We start from the raw sequence: 18,890 nt of genomic DNA on the forward strand, positions 1-18,890 counted from the left end.
GTTGCTGCCAAAGAAGCCAAAGCCAAGGATAACTCTCGAGTCGGAGGCAAAAGCGAGCGATGTGAAACTTTAAATACAAATTCAATTCGCATATTTTATGCGCAGCGGAAAGACAGAAAAAAAAAAAGAAATGCCAGCAGGACAAATTGCAGTAGAGCGGCAAGCAGAGGGGAAAGCTGTTCAAAGTTCACTGAGAAATGTCCTCGCACAAGCTCTGGGCATCAGCTTATGATGCATTTATGCAGCCCTTGAGTGCCACGGCGACGAGGCAAAAGCAAATCAAAGTGCAGCATAACGAGGCGGCTGCCGCACTGCCAAAGTGCAACAAAAAGCGCATAATAACTGCATACTTAATGGCGCGCTCTTGCCACCCCCTCCCACTCCCCCTCCCCCTTGCAACAAAGCCATTTTCCCTCCACAGTTTTCCCCAGTGTAGTGGCCTTAAGCCGCTTTCCTGCCAATTGCTGTTGGCCAATTGTTGTGCTAAATGTTGTCTCAAGTGGGGGATTGCTCTTGGATTACCCCACGGATTGCTGCCGCGGTACACCACTGCGTCTACGTAATTTGTAGCAGCACCACAGAGAAGAATGTTGGCCTTGGCGGTGCCTTAATTGTGATTAAATATGGTTTAAGAGCTGCGCTAGAATTAAAGTGGAAAAAAGGGAGTCCAACATTCTATAGGAAGTGCCAGGAGTAGAGGCGACCGACCTCTCTGCCAGGGAACACAACTCGTATATCAATCGGATCACTAATTCAGAAACTGTGGACCACGGAATTTCTCCAACAATCTTCTTGAAGGAGAGACAGTATGAAGCGAAGAGCATATTACATTTATTGATGGAATTTCCACAACAAGCCCAAAAGAAGGAGTTCAGAAAGTGTTCATTAAAGAATCCTCTTAAACAGAGAGTGGTCCACGATGTTTAGGGAACCAAAGTGGACATTGGAGACATCAAATTGGATCACAAATAAATATTTTCAGGGGCCCTCCTCATCATCTCGCACCGGTAAAACCACAGCCACATTGTGCACGACCGAAATTATTCCAAAAAGTCCTGGATTCCATTCTGGATCCCTCTAAAATTCCACAAAAACCTTTTAGTTTTTTTTGTTGGTAATTTTCTCCTTTTTCCAGTGATCATTTCTGATCATCCAGTGCGTATACTTGATGCACTCTGGCTGCCGCCCCATCTCCCTCTCTCCGTCTCTCCCTCTGTCTCTGCCATTGTTCGTCCCACACCCGCGGGCTGCTAATTTAGTGGCTGCACATTATTATCATAGTCATCAGCATCATTAAAACTTTAACGCAAGTTGTTTAAGCACAACACAAGAGCACCAGCAGGAGCGCCAGGAGCACCAGGAGCAGGACGGGCAGAGGACGAAGGCGAGCGCTCAATGCGATACTTTTTATATTGCACTTTACATTAAGGCAAACGACTGCTGATGGGCCACACCCCCCAGCGCCAGCCAGCCAACCCCAGCCCTAGAAGGAGAGCCCTTGCTCCCACCCCCGCCCCCCACCCAAGCCAGGGGTTCTTTTGGTCGTTTGTTGTACGCTTCTTTAGAGGGTATTGTGGGTGAAAAAAGGAAAGGGAAGGAAAGGGAATAAACGTTTCATCCATCAAAATCCTGCCTCTGTACCAGAGATTAATGAGGTACCCTTTGAGATAGAAAAGACGACTTCCAGGGTATCCAATGCTTCGACTATTGGCAGAGCTCTTTCGTTTTTCTTTTTGTTTTTATAATAACTCAACTTTAGCCGTGCGGTCGGTGCACGTTTCGACTTTAATAAGCCAGCACGCAACTCTTGGCCAACTCAACTCGACATGGCCGCGTCGCCTCGACTCAAACTCAAGCCAGAGACCGCCAGGAAACCCCCAGGAGCCCCCAGGAACCGCCCAGGCACCGCCCAGGAACCGCCAGAACCAACTCTGGACTCGAATTGAATTCAATGTGGCGGCGGGCGGGCGGGCGATCCCCCGCCAGAAAGCTTGAAGACAACTTCTGCTGCCTCTGTTTTTTCTCTCTCTCTCTCTCTCTCTCTCTCTCTCTCTTGTTGGTTCGGGGGCAAAACAACTACTAACCAAACTCATCAAGCGTCGGTTTAATATAATAAAATTTCAGTTTATAACATTTTGCTTGGCCCTAAGACTCCCAACTCCCCCACGCTGCCCCTTGCCGCTGCCCCTTGCAGCTGCCCCTTGCTGCTGCCCCTTGCTGCTGCTGCTTTATTATTTTTACTCCAATGTTGCTGCTGCTGTAGCCATTGTTGCCGCCGCCGCTGGTAGCAGACGAGTAAATAAAATTAACCCATTACAATGAAGTTTTTTTTTTTTTTTTTTTTGTTCCTGTTGTTGAGGAAAATTTCATTAGCTAAACGTTTTAAAGTGCGCACAAAATGGCCGCCAACAACAGGGATACACAGAGAGTGAGCGAAAGAGAGGGAGGGAGGGAGGGGGGTAGAGGGATCCCTAAAAAAAAGGGATAAAGGGCAAAGAGAATGGACAGCGAACAATGGAGGGCCGCCTTTGAAGCAAAGGCCAAGCAGCCGCATTCTTTTCACTCTATTTCCTCGCCCCGTTTTCTTTGTGGAAAAGCGGCTAAATTCATAGCCAAACATATAAAACATTTTCCCCACAACAATTTTCCCCCTCCTTTGGGGCACTGCCTCAAGTAGTTCCCAGAGTCGGAGTCGGGCCGCTTTTATTACAAAATATTTTAACATTTTTCGCAAGTGTTTTAAGTCGGCTTTTGTGTCTACAATGAAGTGCCATTTGAGCAGGAGGCCGAAAAAGCTAAGCAAAAGGCAGGATATTAGCCTGCTTTTTGGGCCCAAGGATCTCCATTCACTCGCCATCCCACCCCGTCCCCGTCCCCCCTCCAGCAGGCCTCGAGACGGAAACGGGTTGTTCGGTGAGGGCCAGAGTTCTTTTGTGGCGTTATTAAATGGCATTTAAAATGTAACTTTAGATTACTTTAAATACACACACAGAGAGAGAGAGAGAGAGTTTTTTTTTTGGGTCTGGGAGGTCAAGGGTTAAAGGCACTTCAATTACGAGCGGAGAGTACTCCATGGACTCCATGGGCAAAGGGTCGTGCCTAAACACTTGATGACGCTGATGGTAGTTTTTTTTCGGGTGGAGGGGGGTTTTGGGGGGAGTTGAAAATGTGAGAGGAGCAGGCTTTGCAATTAAGTGGGGAATATGAGGCATCAGAAGGCAGAGATCTCTGGTTAAAGGTTGTCAAGGGAAGCTTTAAATGTGGGTTTAATTTGTTTGAAAGAACTATTTCTCAGTGGGACTTTCATTGGTATTTAATTAAAATTAATTAACTAAAATTATTGCTACCACTGAGATTTATGGATAAAGATCTAACGCCTTAAAATAACCCTTACAAAAAACCCTCAAAAACAAATCTACAAAAAATTAACATAAAATGTACTACAAATCTACCGAAAATGTACAACACATTTACAAAAAAAAATACCACAAATGTAAAAAAAAACTACAAAATCTGTACAAATAATCTTCAAAAAATTTACCAAAAATGTACAAAAACAAATCTACAAAATATGTAAAAAAAATTAACAAATATTTACATAAAAGGTAAAAAAAATCTACCAAAAATCTATAAAAACAAATCTACTAAAAATGTACAAAAAATTCATAAAAAATTTACAAAAAATGTACAACAAAATTAATAAAAAATGTACAAAAAAAGTAAAAAAAAAATAAATACAAAAGTGTACAAAAAATGTACAAAAACAAATCTACAAAAAATGCACCACAAATCTACAAAAAATATACAAAAAATGCCAATTTTGAGCAAGCATTAAAATGTTATGGCCATTAATCCACTTTTGATCGCTATTTTTTGCAGGTCCACTATCCACTCTATTAATACAAATTTAAATCCCATAAAATACGAATCAAAACTCCTGTAAAAGGTCGTAAAATATTCTTTTGAAGCCTACAATTTTTGGGTATATCCGCTGCAGACTTTGAGTAAAAATCGCGTTTTTTTTTTTAATTTTAAAAAAGTTTTTCGGTGCTTATGGCAAGGTCCACTTATGAGGAAGAGTCCACTATTCATCCAGTCCGAGACCTTAGGATTTTTATCTCGTGAAAACTACAAAAGTTTTGAATTTTGTTGCACATTTTGTCGTTATTGAAAGAACTATTTGAATATCATTGTGGGACCCTTAAATAGTTATCTTTTTGGACAAAATTATGTCTATAACTTCGTCTAAGGTTTATGGCCGTCATTTGGCATATATTTTACATAAAAAAAACTCACAACAAATCCAAGAAAAAAGTGCTTCAAAGTTCCAGCTGGACAAATTCAATCTCATCTCTCATTACACATTAATTTCACATTAAATATATTTCGCACATTTTTGAGGCTCCTCCAAAGCTTCGAAAACTTGTCTCAAATCGCGGGCTTAAAAGTTGTTTTGAACAATAACTTTTGGGCTGTAATGTAAATGCCATTTATATCCAAGAGAGTCATAAATAAATCTTTACCGTGGCGCAAATCCCAAGGCAAATCATCAACAGATTCCGAATCAGTCAGAGGCAACAGTCAATTCCATCAATCCCCACCCCCACAGTCCGCCCCCCAAATCCTCGGTTAATATGCTAAATAATCCCAAATTCGTGACAAGTTATGCAATCAGAGTCTCAATGTCTCTCTCTCTCTCTTTCCCTCTTTTTCTGTGTCTCTCGCAGGCTTCGATGGCGGCATGCGGCAGTGGTTCCTCATGGAAATCTACGATCAGCATAGCGGGCAGCTTCAGGCCAACATCAGTGCCAAGTTTGCGGCTCTGTCCGTCACGGGCTTGGATGCGGGCCGACTCTTCCGGATCTATGTCTATGCGGTGAATGGACGCGGACGCAGCGATGGGGTGGCCCTCGATGGCTATACCCTCAAGGCCGCTGAAAAGCAGACGGGTAAGTGCACCCCCTCCCCTGTGGCCCCCTCTCTTGTCTATCCTATGAATTTTTAATGCATTCTGAAAGCGGGGCGCGTGCGTTTTGCTTTTTATGAATTTTTTATGCTAATACTTTGGGAGAGCCCCTCCCTCTCTTTCTCTCACACACACAAATTGCATAACTTTGCAGTGGCTCTCCCTCTCTCTCTCCCTCTCTCTCTGTCTGCCGTGGTATCAGTTTCCTCTTCTAAAGATTGTTCTGGGGCTTTATGATTATTATGCCACCTCGCAATTTAATTACGGCTAAACTGCTCAATGAATTGTAAATTCCGCGACACAAAACTTTCCTCCAGCCTCCGTGCCGCCTCCCCTGCAGTTTTCAAAGCAAAAGAGTGGAAAATTTTATGCACGAAAAGTAGCGCAAAAAATCTGAAATGATTAGCATTAATGAATTGTTTTTTTTTTTTTTGGGCGACTTCTAAACGAAAGAAAGCAAATTGTAATGCTAATTAGGCAAAGAGTCAGGAAGGCAAGGAGGCAAGGGGGCAAGGAGGCAAGGAGGCAGAGAGGCAAGGAGGCAGACAAGAGTTTTATTTTCCTTTTCCCTTCCTTTTTGGGGGGGTATCTAAAAGGTTGTTGTGGGGACAGAGTCACATTTTGTGTAAACAACTTGAGCCGACATTTCAATTTTTCATAAAGTCACAGGCCAAGACGGAGAAGGAGGCGAAGAAGAAGGAGGAGGCGCAATGGCCAACACAGACAGACAGAAAAGTGCAAAGCAAACAACAGACAGGACAAGACAGGCAGCAGGGAGGGAGGGCAGAAAGAGCAAAATGGAGTTGGAAATGGAAATGGAAAAAAAGGAATGAAATTTGTCTTTGGTTAAAGTCAATGTTTAAATGCCCTGACCAAAAGGGATAAATGCTGCAAGTATTGGGTTTTTTTTTGAGGAATAATACACGGGATGTGATTGAAGACAGGCGCCTGCAGGGGGGGCAGAGAGAGGGGATGAATCGATTGAGATTGTGGGGCAAACAAATTAATAGCCATTCAATGGGACTTAAAATTATAGGGGAAATGCCAAAAGTAGTAGAATAAGTAGGAGAAAAGGTAAGGGCAGAGAGAAGGAAGAAAAAACAGCAAAAAACTGACAGAGAAACGCTGAATAGAGTGGGAGGATGGGTGAGAGAAAGAGAGCACTTGCCTTATAAGGAGAGATGGATACAAAGAAGAGAGAATGGTAGAACGAGCGAGATCAAAAGCTGAAGAAAAGAGAGACATAACAGAGACAGAGCAAGGGATAAAGTAGAGAGAACTGGAGAAATTCAGAAGGAGATCGCATACACAGGAAAGAGATAGAGTGATAGACAGAACAGATGAGAGAGATCGAGTGAAAGTTAAAAAAAAAGCAGTGAAATAATACCGAACAACGCGCCCGCTTTGTGCTTCCTATAAGAAGCGCATGGAAAGGCGCTGTTAAAATACAGGCAAAATGTTAACGCTATGTTAAGTGTAGCCGACAATGTTAGGTGTTAGTATGTTCTGCTGTTAGTATTTTATTCTCCCATGCAAAGAGGCATCGTTAATGCTATGTTAAGTGTAGATTCTACTGTTAATTCTTCAGTTCTGTTAATTCTCCCATGTAAAGGGGGATCGTTAACACTATGTTAGTTGTAGCCGCTAAAAGTGAGTGTAATGTTATGTTAGTTCCTCTGTTAATCTGTTATTCTGCACAGCAAAGTGTCATCGTTAACGCCATGTTAAGGTTAGCTGCTAAAGTTAAGCGCAGGGTTATGTTCGTTATTTTGTTAATCTGTTATCCTCCATTGTAAACTGGCCTCGCTAGTGCTCTGTTCGTTCTTCCAGCTAATGTTAAGTGTAATGTTATGTTTATTCCTCCTCCCCAAACCCGAGACCTGCTTAAATTTCTTGTTCCTCTCGTTACAGTCGCCCTCACCTCGTACAAGGGCAGTGCCCAGAGTCCGGACAACTTTGAGCTAACGCCGATCCTCTCGATTGGCATCTTTGTGGGCATACTGGTGGCCATCGTTTGCATTGGCATCGGCACAATTGCCGCACTGAAGCTGCGCTCGCACAAGCACCAACAGCAGCAGAAGTTTGTACATCCCAATGCGAAATTCTCACGTCCCGGCAATTTACAAATTAAGGATAAAATCTCATTGCCATTGAGTCACTCCGAGGAGATGTACGACGAGAAGAATCCCGATGTTGTGCCCTACAATGAGGGTAAGTTCCTTCAAGATGAATGTGTCGTCTGGGGCGACTGAGAGGACTGCGACGACTGCGACGACTTCTGTTTGCAATTTATGGAGCCCTGGACATGGGGCCTGAGGCTAGCAGCAGTCTGCTGTGGCCATCCCTTTATGCAAATGCATTTGACAGGCAAAAAGCAAACAGGAACACAGCTCCTGAAGGGGCCTGTCCTGCCTGGCTGCCAGCATTTTTGTGCAGTGTTGAAATATTTAAATGACAGCTAATTGCTGTCATGCCATCGTGTGCCAACGTGTGCCAACGTGTGCCATCGGTTAGCTGCTTGTGTTTGCTCATGTGTCTGCTGTCGAGTGCTGCCTTAAAGCAGGATGATGCGGATGATGGGAGGATGCTTAAAGGACAGCCAGCACAAAATTTCACTCAGTGCACGTAACGTTCCTTTCGGGTTCCTTGATTAATGGCAATCAAGAAATCAAGCGGCAGTCAAGCTCAACTCCAGAAGCAGCACAACAATTTAATCAATTTTCCAAACGTAAAGCAATTTCATGGCCAACAAAAAATTGCACAACCACCCCGTGGTGGGGGAGGAGGGGGGAAATCTAAAGGAAGATGGAAAACGAAAACTTGCGCTACCGAAAATCAGCAAAAGATTTGAGGGGCAACGGCCAAAAACCCGGACGGCCGACCAAAACTTTTCCCTTGCTACTTAACAACGGTGCAGGGGGGGATGGAAGGGTGGGCGGTGATGGTGGGGGTGGGCGTTGGGGGCTCAAACTTTTTGAACTAACCAACCGTTCGGTCTCCTTCCAGTGGATGGTGAATATAAACAAAAATCAGCAACACAAACGCCATCGGGACATCTTTCGACAACCAGCGAGGTGGAAATCAGCTGCAAGCCAGGCTCAACATCCGGTGGCACCGGCAACATCGTCGGTGGCGCCTCCACGGCCAACAACTCCAACGACAGTGGCACCTATCAGAGCAGCAAGGTAAGCCAGTCAGCCAGCCATAGAGGCACGGGGGGGGCTGGGGGAAGGGGGGGCCTGTCCAAAACTGTCATCATGAAAAGTTTTTCGGCCACGAAAAGTTTTAATTACAGTCGAACTACTCTATGACGAACTCGGGTAAAAGTCGCTAAAGGAAAACATTGCCATGACAAATGCTTTGATTTTCTTACCGAATAAAAGTCTTGATTATTGCTTAACTAAATGATTACCTCCAGAGATTCCAGGGGGGGCGGGGGAAGGGGGAGATTCTTCAAAAGTTTCCACTGTACTTTTTATTAAATTGATGAAAAATGTCTTTGCAGGACGATGAGCTGCACTATGCCGAGCTATCGCTGAATCAGGTGCCCGCCACTAGCTCCAAGAAGGGTCAGCCATGTGCCACACAGGGGCAGGGGCAACAGCAGGGGCAGCAGGGGCAACAGCAGGGTCAGGGGCAGGGGCAGGCCCCGGGCCAGGGACAGGGCGTGATGGGCGGCACCCTGCCGCATGGCTCTAGCATGCGCAAGCTGTTGCCCAGCATCCCGGCCACGGCCACGCTGCAGAGGCACAAACCGAATGCGGGCGGCATGCAGCATCCACATCAGCACGCTCCGGCGCCCACATACGATTACGATTACTTTGAGGAGCCGACGATATACGCGCAGATCGACGCATACAAGACACGGGGTGGCGCCACGGCAGCCGGAAGCGACAGACAGATGCAGATGCCGCTGCAGATGCAGATGCAGGTGGACACTGGCGGCGGCGGCAACGGACCTGGCCCGGGCGGAGTCGTCTTTCCGCCGTGCATCTCATCGCCGGGCTCGCACGGCACTCCATCGACCGTGTCGCCGGGCACGGTGCAAATGTACACGCTGCCCTCCCATCCCGGTGGCTATCACACTCTGCCACATAATCACCATCAGCAGCAGGGCCAGGGACCCCAGAACTCCGCTTCGATGATGCAAATGATGCAGCAACAGCAGCAACAGCAGCAGCAGCAACAGTTGCAGCATCATCATCCTGCTGGCAACATGCCCATGCCGCCATCCTACCAGCAGCACCAGCAGCACCAGCAGCAGCAGCAACAGCAGCAGCAGCAGCAGATGGTGCACGGCCAGATGCTCGTCTCGAGCAACAGCAGCGGTCTGGCCTCCACAACGGCGGCGGTGGCCAGTCCCAGCAGCTCCCTTTCGGGCCTCTCCGGTGTGGGGGGCAAGTCCTATTCGCGCGAGATAGTCACCGTGCGCACACCGCTCATGTATTCGCAGCAGGAGAGCTGTGTTTAAGAGCCCCAAGCCCCCTAAGTCCTTCCTTTCCCCATTCACCTCCCCCCAATATGATAGTTATCTAAGTCTTGAGCTCTTTGTGGTTTGTGTCTAGACTTAAGCGTTGCCAAAACGAATTGAATTAAAGAATTGAATTGAATTGAACTAAAAAGGAATCAGCATCAGGAGCGACACGAGAGAGAGAGGCATAAATAAATCAAAATCGATTAACGAAAAGCGAGAAGAGGGCCAGCGCCTGGCATAATTTATGGCAATTCATTTTCGATTCCACAATAAATTGCGCAAACATGAATTTGTGAAAATCCGGCGGAGAAAAAAGGAGAGTGGGAATTTTTCCGGAATTTTTAAGCCTAAGAAAAGGCGCTCCAACAAGTCTCCAGGCATCGTTTGAGAATAATAGAGAAGCAGAAGAATGTTCCTTCCTTACAGTAAGTACTCGAAAATGGACAAACAGTTCATACAGGCATACACAGCATATATATTTTTCCACACCCAAAATATATGTATCTGATCTGAGAAGTTTCCAGCAAATTTTTGTAAATGTTTTTTGTAAATGTATAAAGTCGGTCAACAATTTCTAGCAATTAGGCTCAAAAGAAAAACGCATAAATCTAGTAAATATACTAACACATATACTAAATAATAGACTAACACACACACACAGACAGGAAGACAGACAACCAGAGATATTAAGAGAGAGCAAAACTTCTTGGCAATTATATATTGAAGATAAATTACATTATTCGAATCTAATGGATACACACACACATACACACACACACACAAATTAGCTGCAAATTAGCTTAGTGCATAAAATGAGAGAAATACCAAGTATTAAAACGTGTATATAACAACAACAACAACAAATCGTAAATCAAATTTATATATATCTGTATATTTTACAAAAATCAAACCGCAAAATGAATGTGAAATTAGCAGCACACATTCCCAAACAAAAACAAAAACAAAAACAACAACAAACAAAAAGAAGACTATGAATATTTCGTTGCAAGAATAAAATGAAAACTATTGTTGTTTGTAAATTGCATTTATATGTGTACTATATCAAAATGTACTATATTTTATTTGTTCTCCTTCGAATGTGTGTGTATAAATCAATGCACCTTGTAAATTATTGTTACATTTTAATGTTTAAAGGGACAAAAAATGTTACACTGTAAAACGGAAAAGATCAAATGCAATTCTCTAAAAACTCTAGCAAAAAGAAAGAAAGAAAGGAAAAAAAAAAACAAAAACCAAAAATAAAAGTGATTTCTCTTGCATCAATTAGAAACGGAAAAACAAAAGAACTCACAATATTGTACCACATAAGGAATCCATCTAACATTTACGCGTACATTTCTGCATGTAAGTGTTTCCAGAAAACAAAACAAAAAAATCACTAAAAAAATATATATATGAACCTAACGATAAGTGTAGCTAATTCTAGCATCTAAAAAACAAAACAAAAACTAAAACATAAAGATAATTGTAAAATATATTAAAGATTTAGTTTAAAAGAAAACGAAAAAAAAAACAAGCATATAATCGATAAATGAATTATGAATGTATGTTACGATTAAGCACTCGAAATGATACGGAAAATGAATCCAAACCCCAAATTCCCAAAATGAATCCAAAGAGAAATACAAGGAATACAATAAAAACCAACAAAAAAAAAACAAAACAAAAAAAACTGAATGAAGAACTCAACCAAATAAAATCCATACAAAAATTTCAATGAAAACTAAAGAAAGGCATTTTTCTTTTCATTAAAAAATTATAGAGGAAGGAATGGGATTTTCAGATGTTCGATCGGGCCGTTACTCGCTCCTCTATTGTGTGTTTTTTTATTCCTAATCCTTGACTAAGTGAAAGGAGATTTTTCAGATATTTCATATACATTTCAGTGCACTTTGCCTGGTAAGTCGCTGCGCCCCATTAGCGACAAGGCTGTCCATTTACTGCTGTTGCAATTTTGCAACAATTTTAATGCACACACACACACAGACACACAGACACACACAGACACAAAACATAGATACACAGAGACATTGACAATGCAATGCCCCAAGGCCCTACCAAGAAGGCAAGTAGCCTTTTCAAATTGTGCACTCAAATGGACACACACAGAGCCCGAGGAGAAGGAGGAGCAGCACGAGGACATGCGACGACAGGACGTATGGGTTATTTGTGTGTGTGTGTCTTTTTCCTTTTTTTCCCCCCATCCTGGTTTTCTTGCTTCATTTTCTTTTTTTTTTTTTGGCAAGCAAACGTTTGCATGTGCAGCGAAGCGTAGATCTAAGAGAAATAAGAAGACAGGCAGCAAGACAGCCAGCAGCGACATTACATGGATTTGTGGCTTTGGCAATGGCAATGGTCATGTTCAGTGCTGCCAGCTCTTCAACAGGAAAAAAAAGCTGTTTTTAACTTGAAGAAAGCGAAAATAAAGCTGAACAAATTTAGAAAAAAATCCAAAAAAGAAAAAGCGTAATTAATGGTTTTAACAATTTTGTATTTTTATGTTTTTTACAGTAGTATACAGGATTTTTACAGGATTAGCTTCAGATACGAATTCGGATGGTCAAGGTCGTTCCAATCTGGTACCAGCCCTGAAGACCATTCATACGCCGCCGAATCCAGCGGTGGACTTCAGTTTCGACCCGGAGTGCACCCCTTGTAAGATCCGAACATCAGAAGCGATCGTCATCCTTCGACCTGGCCATCGACAGCAGGGACTTTGACTTCGGCAACCAAAGGAGGGGCTACGCGGCCTACTAGACTCTAGAAAGATTAACGATATTCGCGTCCCCATATTTAGATAGTAGATGCAAATGTTTTCCAATTGTTTAACTTTTACGTGGCTAAATTATGATGAATAAAACTATTGAAAACTACCATCCTTGCTGTATTTTGTATGGGGGAAACTATCCCGATTGCACGCCCAGATCGGGCTGTTACTGAATAATTGTTATTCTTGATTTCTATTGAATAATTATTATTTTGGATTTTTACTGTATAATTATTATTATAATTGTTGTTCTTGATTTCTATTAAATAATTGTTATTCGTGATTTCTATTAAATAATTGTTATTCTTGATCTTCATTGAATAATTATTATTTTTGATTATTCAGACCATAATTTTTTAATATTTCATATTATTCCTTATTACTATGGTCTGAAGCTGCTTTACATGGTAGCACGTTGGTCCTCCACAATAAAATTTACGTTATTCAGTTCAGAGAGGACTATTTACAACTTCTACAAGCCTAACTGCTTAAATTTCCGGATAAATGTATTTATCCCGAATTTAACTAACTTTTTTACAAGACAGGAATCCGAAGCAAATTGCGAAAATTTTTCAAGAATGGCTGGTTAATCAATATTTTAAATTTCTGGAGTGGTTATCTCAAAGAACCGAGCTTAATCCGATTGAAAACCTACGGTCAATCGTGAAACAACGGTTTGAGCACTACGAATCAGCGCCATCTAACCAAGGCGATCTCTGGGGATGTATAGATGCGGAATGCAATCGTATTCCAAAAGATATTTTTGGGAATTTGATAGAGAACATTCCAAATCGTATTAAGAAAGTAATATCTAATATGGGTCTATGCACAAAATGTTAATATTATGATTTACTTTAATTTGTATGAAAAAGTGCAAAACCGTGACTTTTCATTCCGTGAAAAACTTTAACTCGTTCTTGTAATTATTGCGTATTTGTTAAGAATACAAGTATGTATTTATATGGGGAACAAATTTGGTTTATTTGGCTTTATTCGTTTGCCTGTTATGTGAGGCGAAAGTCAGTGATTATGAGTATGTACTCACTTTTGCTCCCCACTGTATGTATAAATTAAGAACTCCCGCTTGGCCTTGGCATTGTCCTTCAAAAAAAGCTAGATCTGACGGGAAAAAAGCGAGATCGACAGTCCTGCTCATGTTTGACAAGAGCTCCCTCTCTGTCTCTCTCTCTCCCTCTCTGTCTCTCTCTCTCTGTCTCTTCTGTAAATCTCTGGCTCCTACTAAGTATTTGCGTTACTTTGTTTCGCTGGCAACAAAATTAAAAGGCACACAGAAAAAAGAAATCAGAGAGAACGAAGAGAAAGAAAGCGAAGCGACCCCTGGGCACAGGCATTGCAGCAGTGAACAAAAATATAACGAGCCTCGGACTCGGTTTTTGGCCAGTGGCTCATATGTCACTTTGTAGTCGTCGTGACGGGACAATGGGGAGAGGGGGGGGGTCTCTTGGTCTCAGTCTCGGTCTCCTTCCGGAGTAATTTATGTGGCCGCCCATCTGTCCCGTCTGTCCTGTCTGCTCTGTCTCCTCTCGTTTCACTGACAGATTTGCCAAAATTAAAAATTGTAAAAATCTACGCGCAATTAAACATCTTTCTGCCTTGGGGGGAGCATCTTTTGGCAGGACTTTAACTGAAATACATATTTCGTGTCTCTATCGTAGAGCTTCATCGATTCATCCTACTCGCAGGGACTCAATCAAACTTCTCTCTGCCAGTGCCACTGACTGGCACTTGAACACAACCCTCTCTATCTCTCCAATGCTTTTGTTGTACCCATCATCCATTGTTATCTGCTGGCCATTTGTTATGCACCTCTACGCTGTTCCGTTCGAGTTCGATCCAACCAGGTCAACCAGGAGAACACTCCAGCTCGAATCTCCAGTCCTCAAGAGGGAGATGGAGAGGGAGAGGGAGAGGTAGAGCCTGGTGGACGATATTTTCATCAGCATCGAGGCAGGCATAATGCAGGCATATTTATAACATTTGACAGAACATTCACAAAGCAAACGCATCGAGGCTTGATGCTTAATCGCACTGACTGACAGACAGACAGATTCTCTCTCTCTCGCTCTCTCTATCGAGCACTATTTATAATTATTGCTCTTGGGGACGAGGCGGGGATTTCCCTTTAACAATCTCTTTTCCATGTGCCATGCAGCTAGCAAAACAATCTCATTACCATTATTTTTTAGATGCTTCAAACTTTCAATCAATTTCCCTAGCAATATCCGCTCGGGAATGTCGAAGGAAAAAGAACACAACTTCGGGGACAAGTCTCAAGGAGCAGCAGGAGCACACTCCCTGCTTTCATGGCCCTGCTGATGGGACGCCCGCCCGCCCAAGTGACAGCATTGTTTTGCGCCATGACGCAGCTGATGCTACAGGAATTGCTTGCTTTGAAGTAAACAAGCAATTTTGAAAAAGAAAGCAGCCAACACCACACACCACTCCCCCTTCCCCCTTCCCCCATCCAAGACATGGGCCCCATCCATGCACACATACCCGTACTCGTACTCGCACTCGTATGCATAACTTGGAGGAGCCTCTGCTCAGCCTCTTTGCTGTCAGCTGTCAATGCACTCGACGCGTCTGCTCTTGTTCGCAGTCTCCGTGCAGTTCCTGTCCCCGTCCCCGTCCCCTTCCCCGTCCCCTATCCCATCTACAGCCATTTCCACTTCCACTTCCACTTCCTTCTCAATGCTGCATTTTTTATGCTGCATTGCACTTTGACTTCCTTGGGCTTTTGTTTGCTCGCTCGCTCGATACTCTACGTCGTCGTCGTAGCCTGCCTTATCAGGCAAGAGTTGTTATACCTCTTTCGCTTCAGAAGGGGTATGTTGTATTTGTCGAGTGGTTTGTTGCAGGAAGCAGGCAGTAGCAGCAACAGTCGAGTCGATCGAGGCGCTAAGCAGCGCAACGAACAGCAGTCGGGTTTGAATACTGGCTTCGTTCCCAACAAATGCTTTTTACCGAAGGGGGAACGGGCTTCGCGTCTCTGTTTTCGTTAGCAGCAGATCAGCGTCTCTGCGCCCAAGCGCTGCCGTCAAACGAAGCTCGAGCTCGAGCCCACAGTCGGGTTTGATCGCTGGCTTCGTACTTTTCGTGCTGCTTGGGCTTCTCTGCTTTCGTTAGCAGCAGAGCAGAGTCTCTGCGCCCAGGCTCAGGCTCAGCGCTGCCGTCAAACGAAAGCAAGATCAAACATGCTTGATCGCTGGCTTCGTCGCAGCGAATGCTTTTTACCGAAGGGAGAACGAACTTCGCGTCTCTGCTTTTGGTGGCAGCAGAGTAGAGTCTCTGCGCCCGAATGCTTTGGCTTGGGCGTCTCTGCTCTCGTTAGCAGCAGAGATTACATATGTATGAGTGTATTGTTGCCTTGTCTAAAGGGCATTCTTTAGTCGTTATTCCCAGCAAAGACTTTATTTTTTTCTTGCTTTTTTCGCCTCGTTTCGCTGCTGCTGCTGCTGCTGCTGCTGCTGACAACATTGTCATCAACATAATCATCAGCGTTAAAGTTTTGGGCAGAGTCTTTCCCTTCGATATTAAAATGTCTTTGAAGTTGCTGTCGTTGTGCCTTCCGTTTTGTCGAAGCATAATTAACGAATATTTCACATGAGAGACAGGGAGAGTAGCACATTCAAGAGAGAGAGACAACAGACAGCAGTACACGCTCGAGACGGAGAGAGAGAGAGAGAGGGAGAGGCAGAGCGAGATCTTGCAGTTAAGATGACAAATGTTTGCCCATAAATTACAGTTACGCCTGCAATAAATATTCAAATACCAGAACGGAGACTGGAAACCCAAAAATGGTCATGGCCCGGACAGCAGGACAACTGCTAACTAATGATCTATTAGCCAAGGACTTCTGTGTGTCTCCCCTTCTCGGTCGTATGTGTGTGTGTGTGTGTGTGCTCTGGTTTCTCATATCCGGTGGTCTCGTCTTATTAGTTCACAAAAGCGACCACGTTTGACTTTTATTACAGTGCCCCGCCCTCGGACTGTGTGTCACGGAGTAGTTTTCCCCGCCAGAGAGGGGCAGAGCGAGAGAGAGAGAGAGAGACTACGATTTATCTTGCTTTTGGGGGATGGACCCGGATGTTGACTAACTTACAAATGAGCTTCGCATTCAATTTGTCTAAACTGATGCAAATATGATTGAACAAATTTATTTTCCCCCAATTGCGAGTCCAGAAAAAGGGCTTTGCGAAAAAAGGCAAAGACCCCAAAGCCCTAATCCCTTCGAGGACTTTCTTTGGGGTGCGGGGTGGTGGGTGGTGGTCGGGGTAGTGAATCAATTGTGTTGCCTCATCATCAAAATCTTTCAAAGAGCAATTGCTTTGCCACCACCTTTTGCTGGAAACTTTCTTGGACCCCCGAAAAACTTCAAACTGCCATCTGGCTGCCATTTATCGCTGTGGCACGAGTGGCACTGTCTAATGCGCATTTGGGGCGACACTTTTGCCGGGTTCGGTGGGGTTCGGGGCGATTCGGTTCGGTTCGGACAATGCGAAACAAAACTGCAAATCTAACTAAAAACTCGACAGAGCGCCATTCCCCTACGAAAAAAAACTTCCCTGGAAACAAAAGTTTCTGCAGAGAGAGAGGGAGATAGAGATAGAGAGAGCGCCAAGCATTTTATTGCACTCTCAAGCAACAAAAACAAAACGTGGCTCAGCGACTCCCAAAGCCAACGTAAAATATGAAATATATTTCAACTTTTACACAGATACACAGATACACAGATACAGGGATACATGGATACACGGATACACAGCTACGAAATATGTGCGGCATTCTCGGGGTCTTGCAACGGCTGCAACAAGCCTTAAGCATCTGGGGCATGCTACAAACGAGAAGAAAGAATGCACTGCCCCCTCCTGCCCCGCTATGCCATGACACAAATACGAGGCGCCGCCTGACCCAACCAGGTGGAAAAGTTCGCTCTGGCATCCAGAGTCCAAGTAAAACTATTTTCACAATGGGCGGTGTAGGTGGGGGCGTGGCATTTCAAGGCCATTCTGCTACTGCCACTGCTGACCAAATGGAAAATTATTTGCTCTCTGTCATTATTTTCCTTCCCCCAGCTCAGCTTTGGCTTAGTCCTGGCCGTGGCTCGTGGTTCTGGCCCTGTGTGTTGGGGTCCAAGGTCCATCTGATTATGGTTATATATTTGACTTTATGTATTTTCTAAATTGTATTTTATACATTCGAAACGGGCTCTCTTGGGAGCTGTGGCCTTAGTTTTGGTGAGGGTAGCCTTGAGAGGGCTCTATATTTATTTATGAAGGTGTTTGCTGAAGGAGGAGGGTGGTAGGATAACAGGAACTAATGAAAGAGAAGGACTACGGGGACATTTGGTAGGTGTAGTGGCCATCAAACCAGCTGAAACGAGCGTGATCAGACCACAATCTTCATAGGCTTGGAGGGGTTCGATCAGGGTCTTGCTCTGGGAACAGTGATATGTTGGATTAGGGTCTATGTTGCTCCAATGCAAAGGGCATCTTACCTTAACTAACATTTAAACTTAAGAAACCATCGTTAACACCTTAAAGATATAACCAAACCTAACCGATATATGAGAAAGACCTAACCTATAAGGGGTTATCGATACGACAGTCGATTTTTGGTAGCAGAAGCGAAAAAAGTCGCGAGACTGTACTCTTATGCGATATACAAATTATTAATAAACGATAATTTATCAGAAATTATACGATATATTTTCTTGAAGCTTAACGCATTGCTGTGGGCTTTTATCGATAACTAACATATCGTTTCAAAGAAAAATAATCGCCAAAATTATAAAAAATCGCGAAGATGGCTCAATATCTCGAATTTACAAAGAATTATTTCAATTGGCAGGGCTGCAAAGCTTCAAAGCCAACTCTCGATAGGTTCTAGAACGATTCTATTTTGTTTCCCAGCATTTTCCAGCACTGAAAACGTGATACCCGAGACATTGGGATACCCGATACATTGTGATACCTGATACATTGGTAAACGCGCGTCCAATGTGTTCTTTCGTGTTCAAACCTATTCCAGATATTTCCGTTTTCCTTTAAAAAACTTGTTAGCCCAAATTTAAAACCACATTTCGCATGATAAATGACTCTTCACCGATAACAAATACGTATCGCGGGCACTCGAAAAACCTTTCAACAATTTTTGTGACAGCTAATCGATAACATAATTCCGCACTATGCGGCATACACCCAACCACAGACCATTGATGCCACACACACTATTGGTGTGCAATTTTTGCCTTGGAAACACTCATGTTTAACATTTATGAGCTGTCACGCCCCGCAACACACCCGAACTATGGGGCAACAGTGCGTATGCGTAACTTGCGTGGGGTGCCATTGTTGCTGGCTGCTGCAAATGCACTTTTAGCAACATGCAGCATCGGCAGCACACTTTAATTAATTATCAATTAATGTGTTACAAACCGCAAAAGGCATTAATTTCATATGCCGCGTTGCACATCCTGCATATCCGAGGGGGCGTGGCGGGGCGGGGTGGGGCGGGGTTTGCTTTTGGGGTCTGTCATGGCTTTGATTATTATCGATTTCTTATTAAGCTTAACGGATTCTCTGTGTGTGTGTGTGTGTGTGTGGTGTGTTTGTGTGTGTGTGTGCATGTTATTATTATGT

At 43.7% G+C, this 18,890-nt stretch overlaps 1 protein-coding gene across 3 annotated transcripts in view; it reads left to right on the forward strand.

The window, feature by feature from the left end:
• The window catches only part of side-VI (sidestep VI), a 201,373-nt gene extending 190,240 nt beyond the window's left edge, over positions 1-11,133 (forward strand). For all 3 annotated transcript variants that reach the window (XM_033380706.1, XM_033380707.1, XM_033380708.1), the window contains 4 exons: positions 4,728-4,949; positions 6,878-7,177; positions 7,973-8,151; positions 8,472-11,133. In XM_033380706.1, coding sequence (XP_033236597.1) covers positions 4,728-4,949; positions 6,878-7,177; positions 7,973-8,151; positions 8,472-9,437 — 1,667 coding nt within the window. In that variant the 3' untranslated portion in view covers positions 9,438-11,133. The remainder of the gene's footprint in view (positions 1-4,727; positions 4,950-6,877; positions 7,178-7,972; positions 8,152-8,471) is intronic.
• The last annotated feature ends 7,757 nt before the right edge of the window (positions 11,134-18,890 follow it).

This window comes from Drosophila pseudoobscura, chromosome 2 (assembly GCF_009870125.1).
Source record: "Drosophila pseudoobscura strain MV-25-SWS-2005 chromosome 2, UCI_Dpse_MV25, whole genome shotgun sequence".
Taxonomy (NCBI): domain Eukaryota; kingdom Metazoa; phylum Arthropoda; class Insecta; order Diptera; family Drosophilidae; genus Drosophila; species Drosophila pseudoobscura.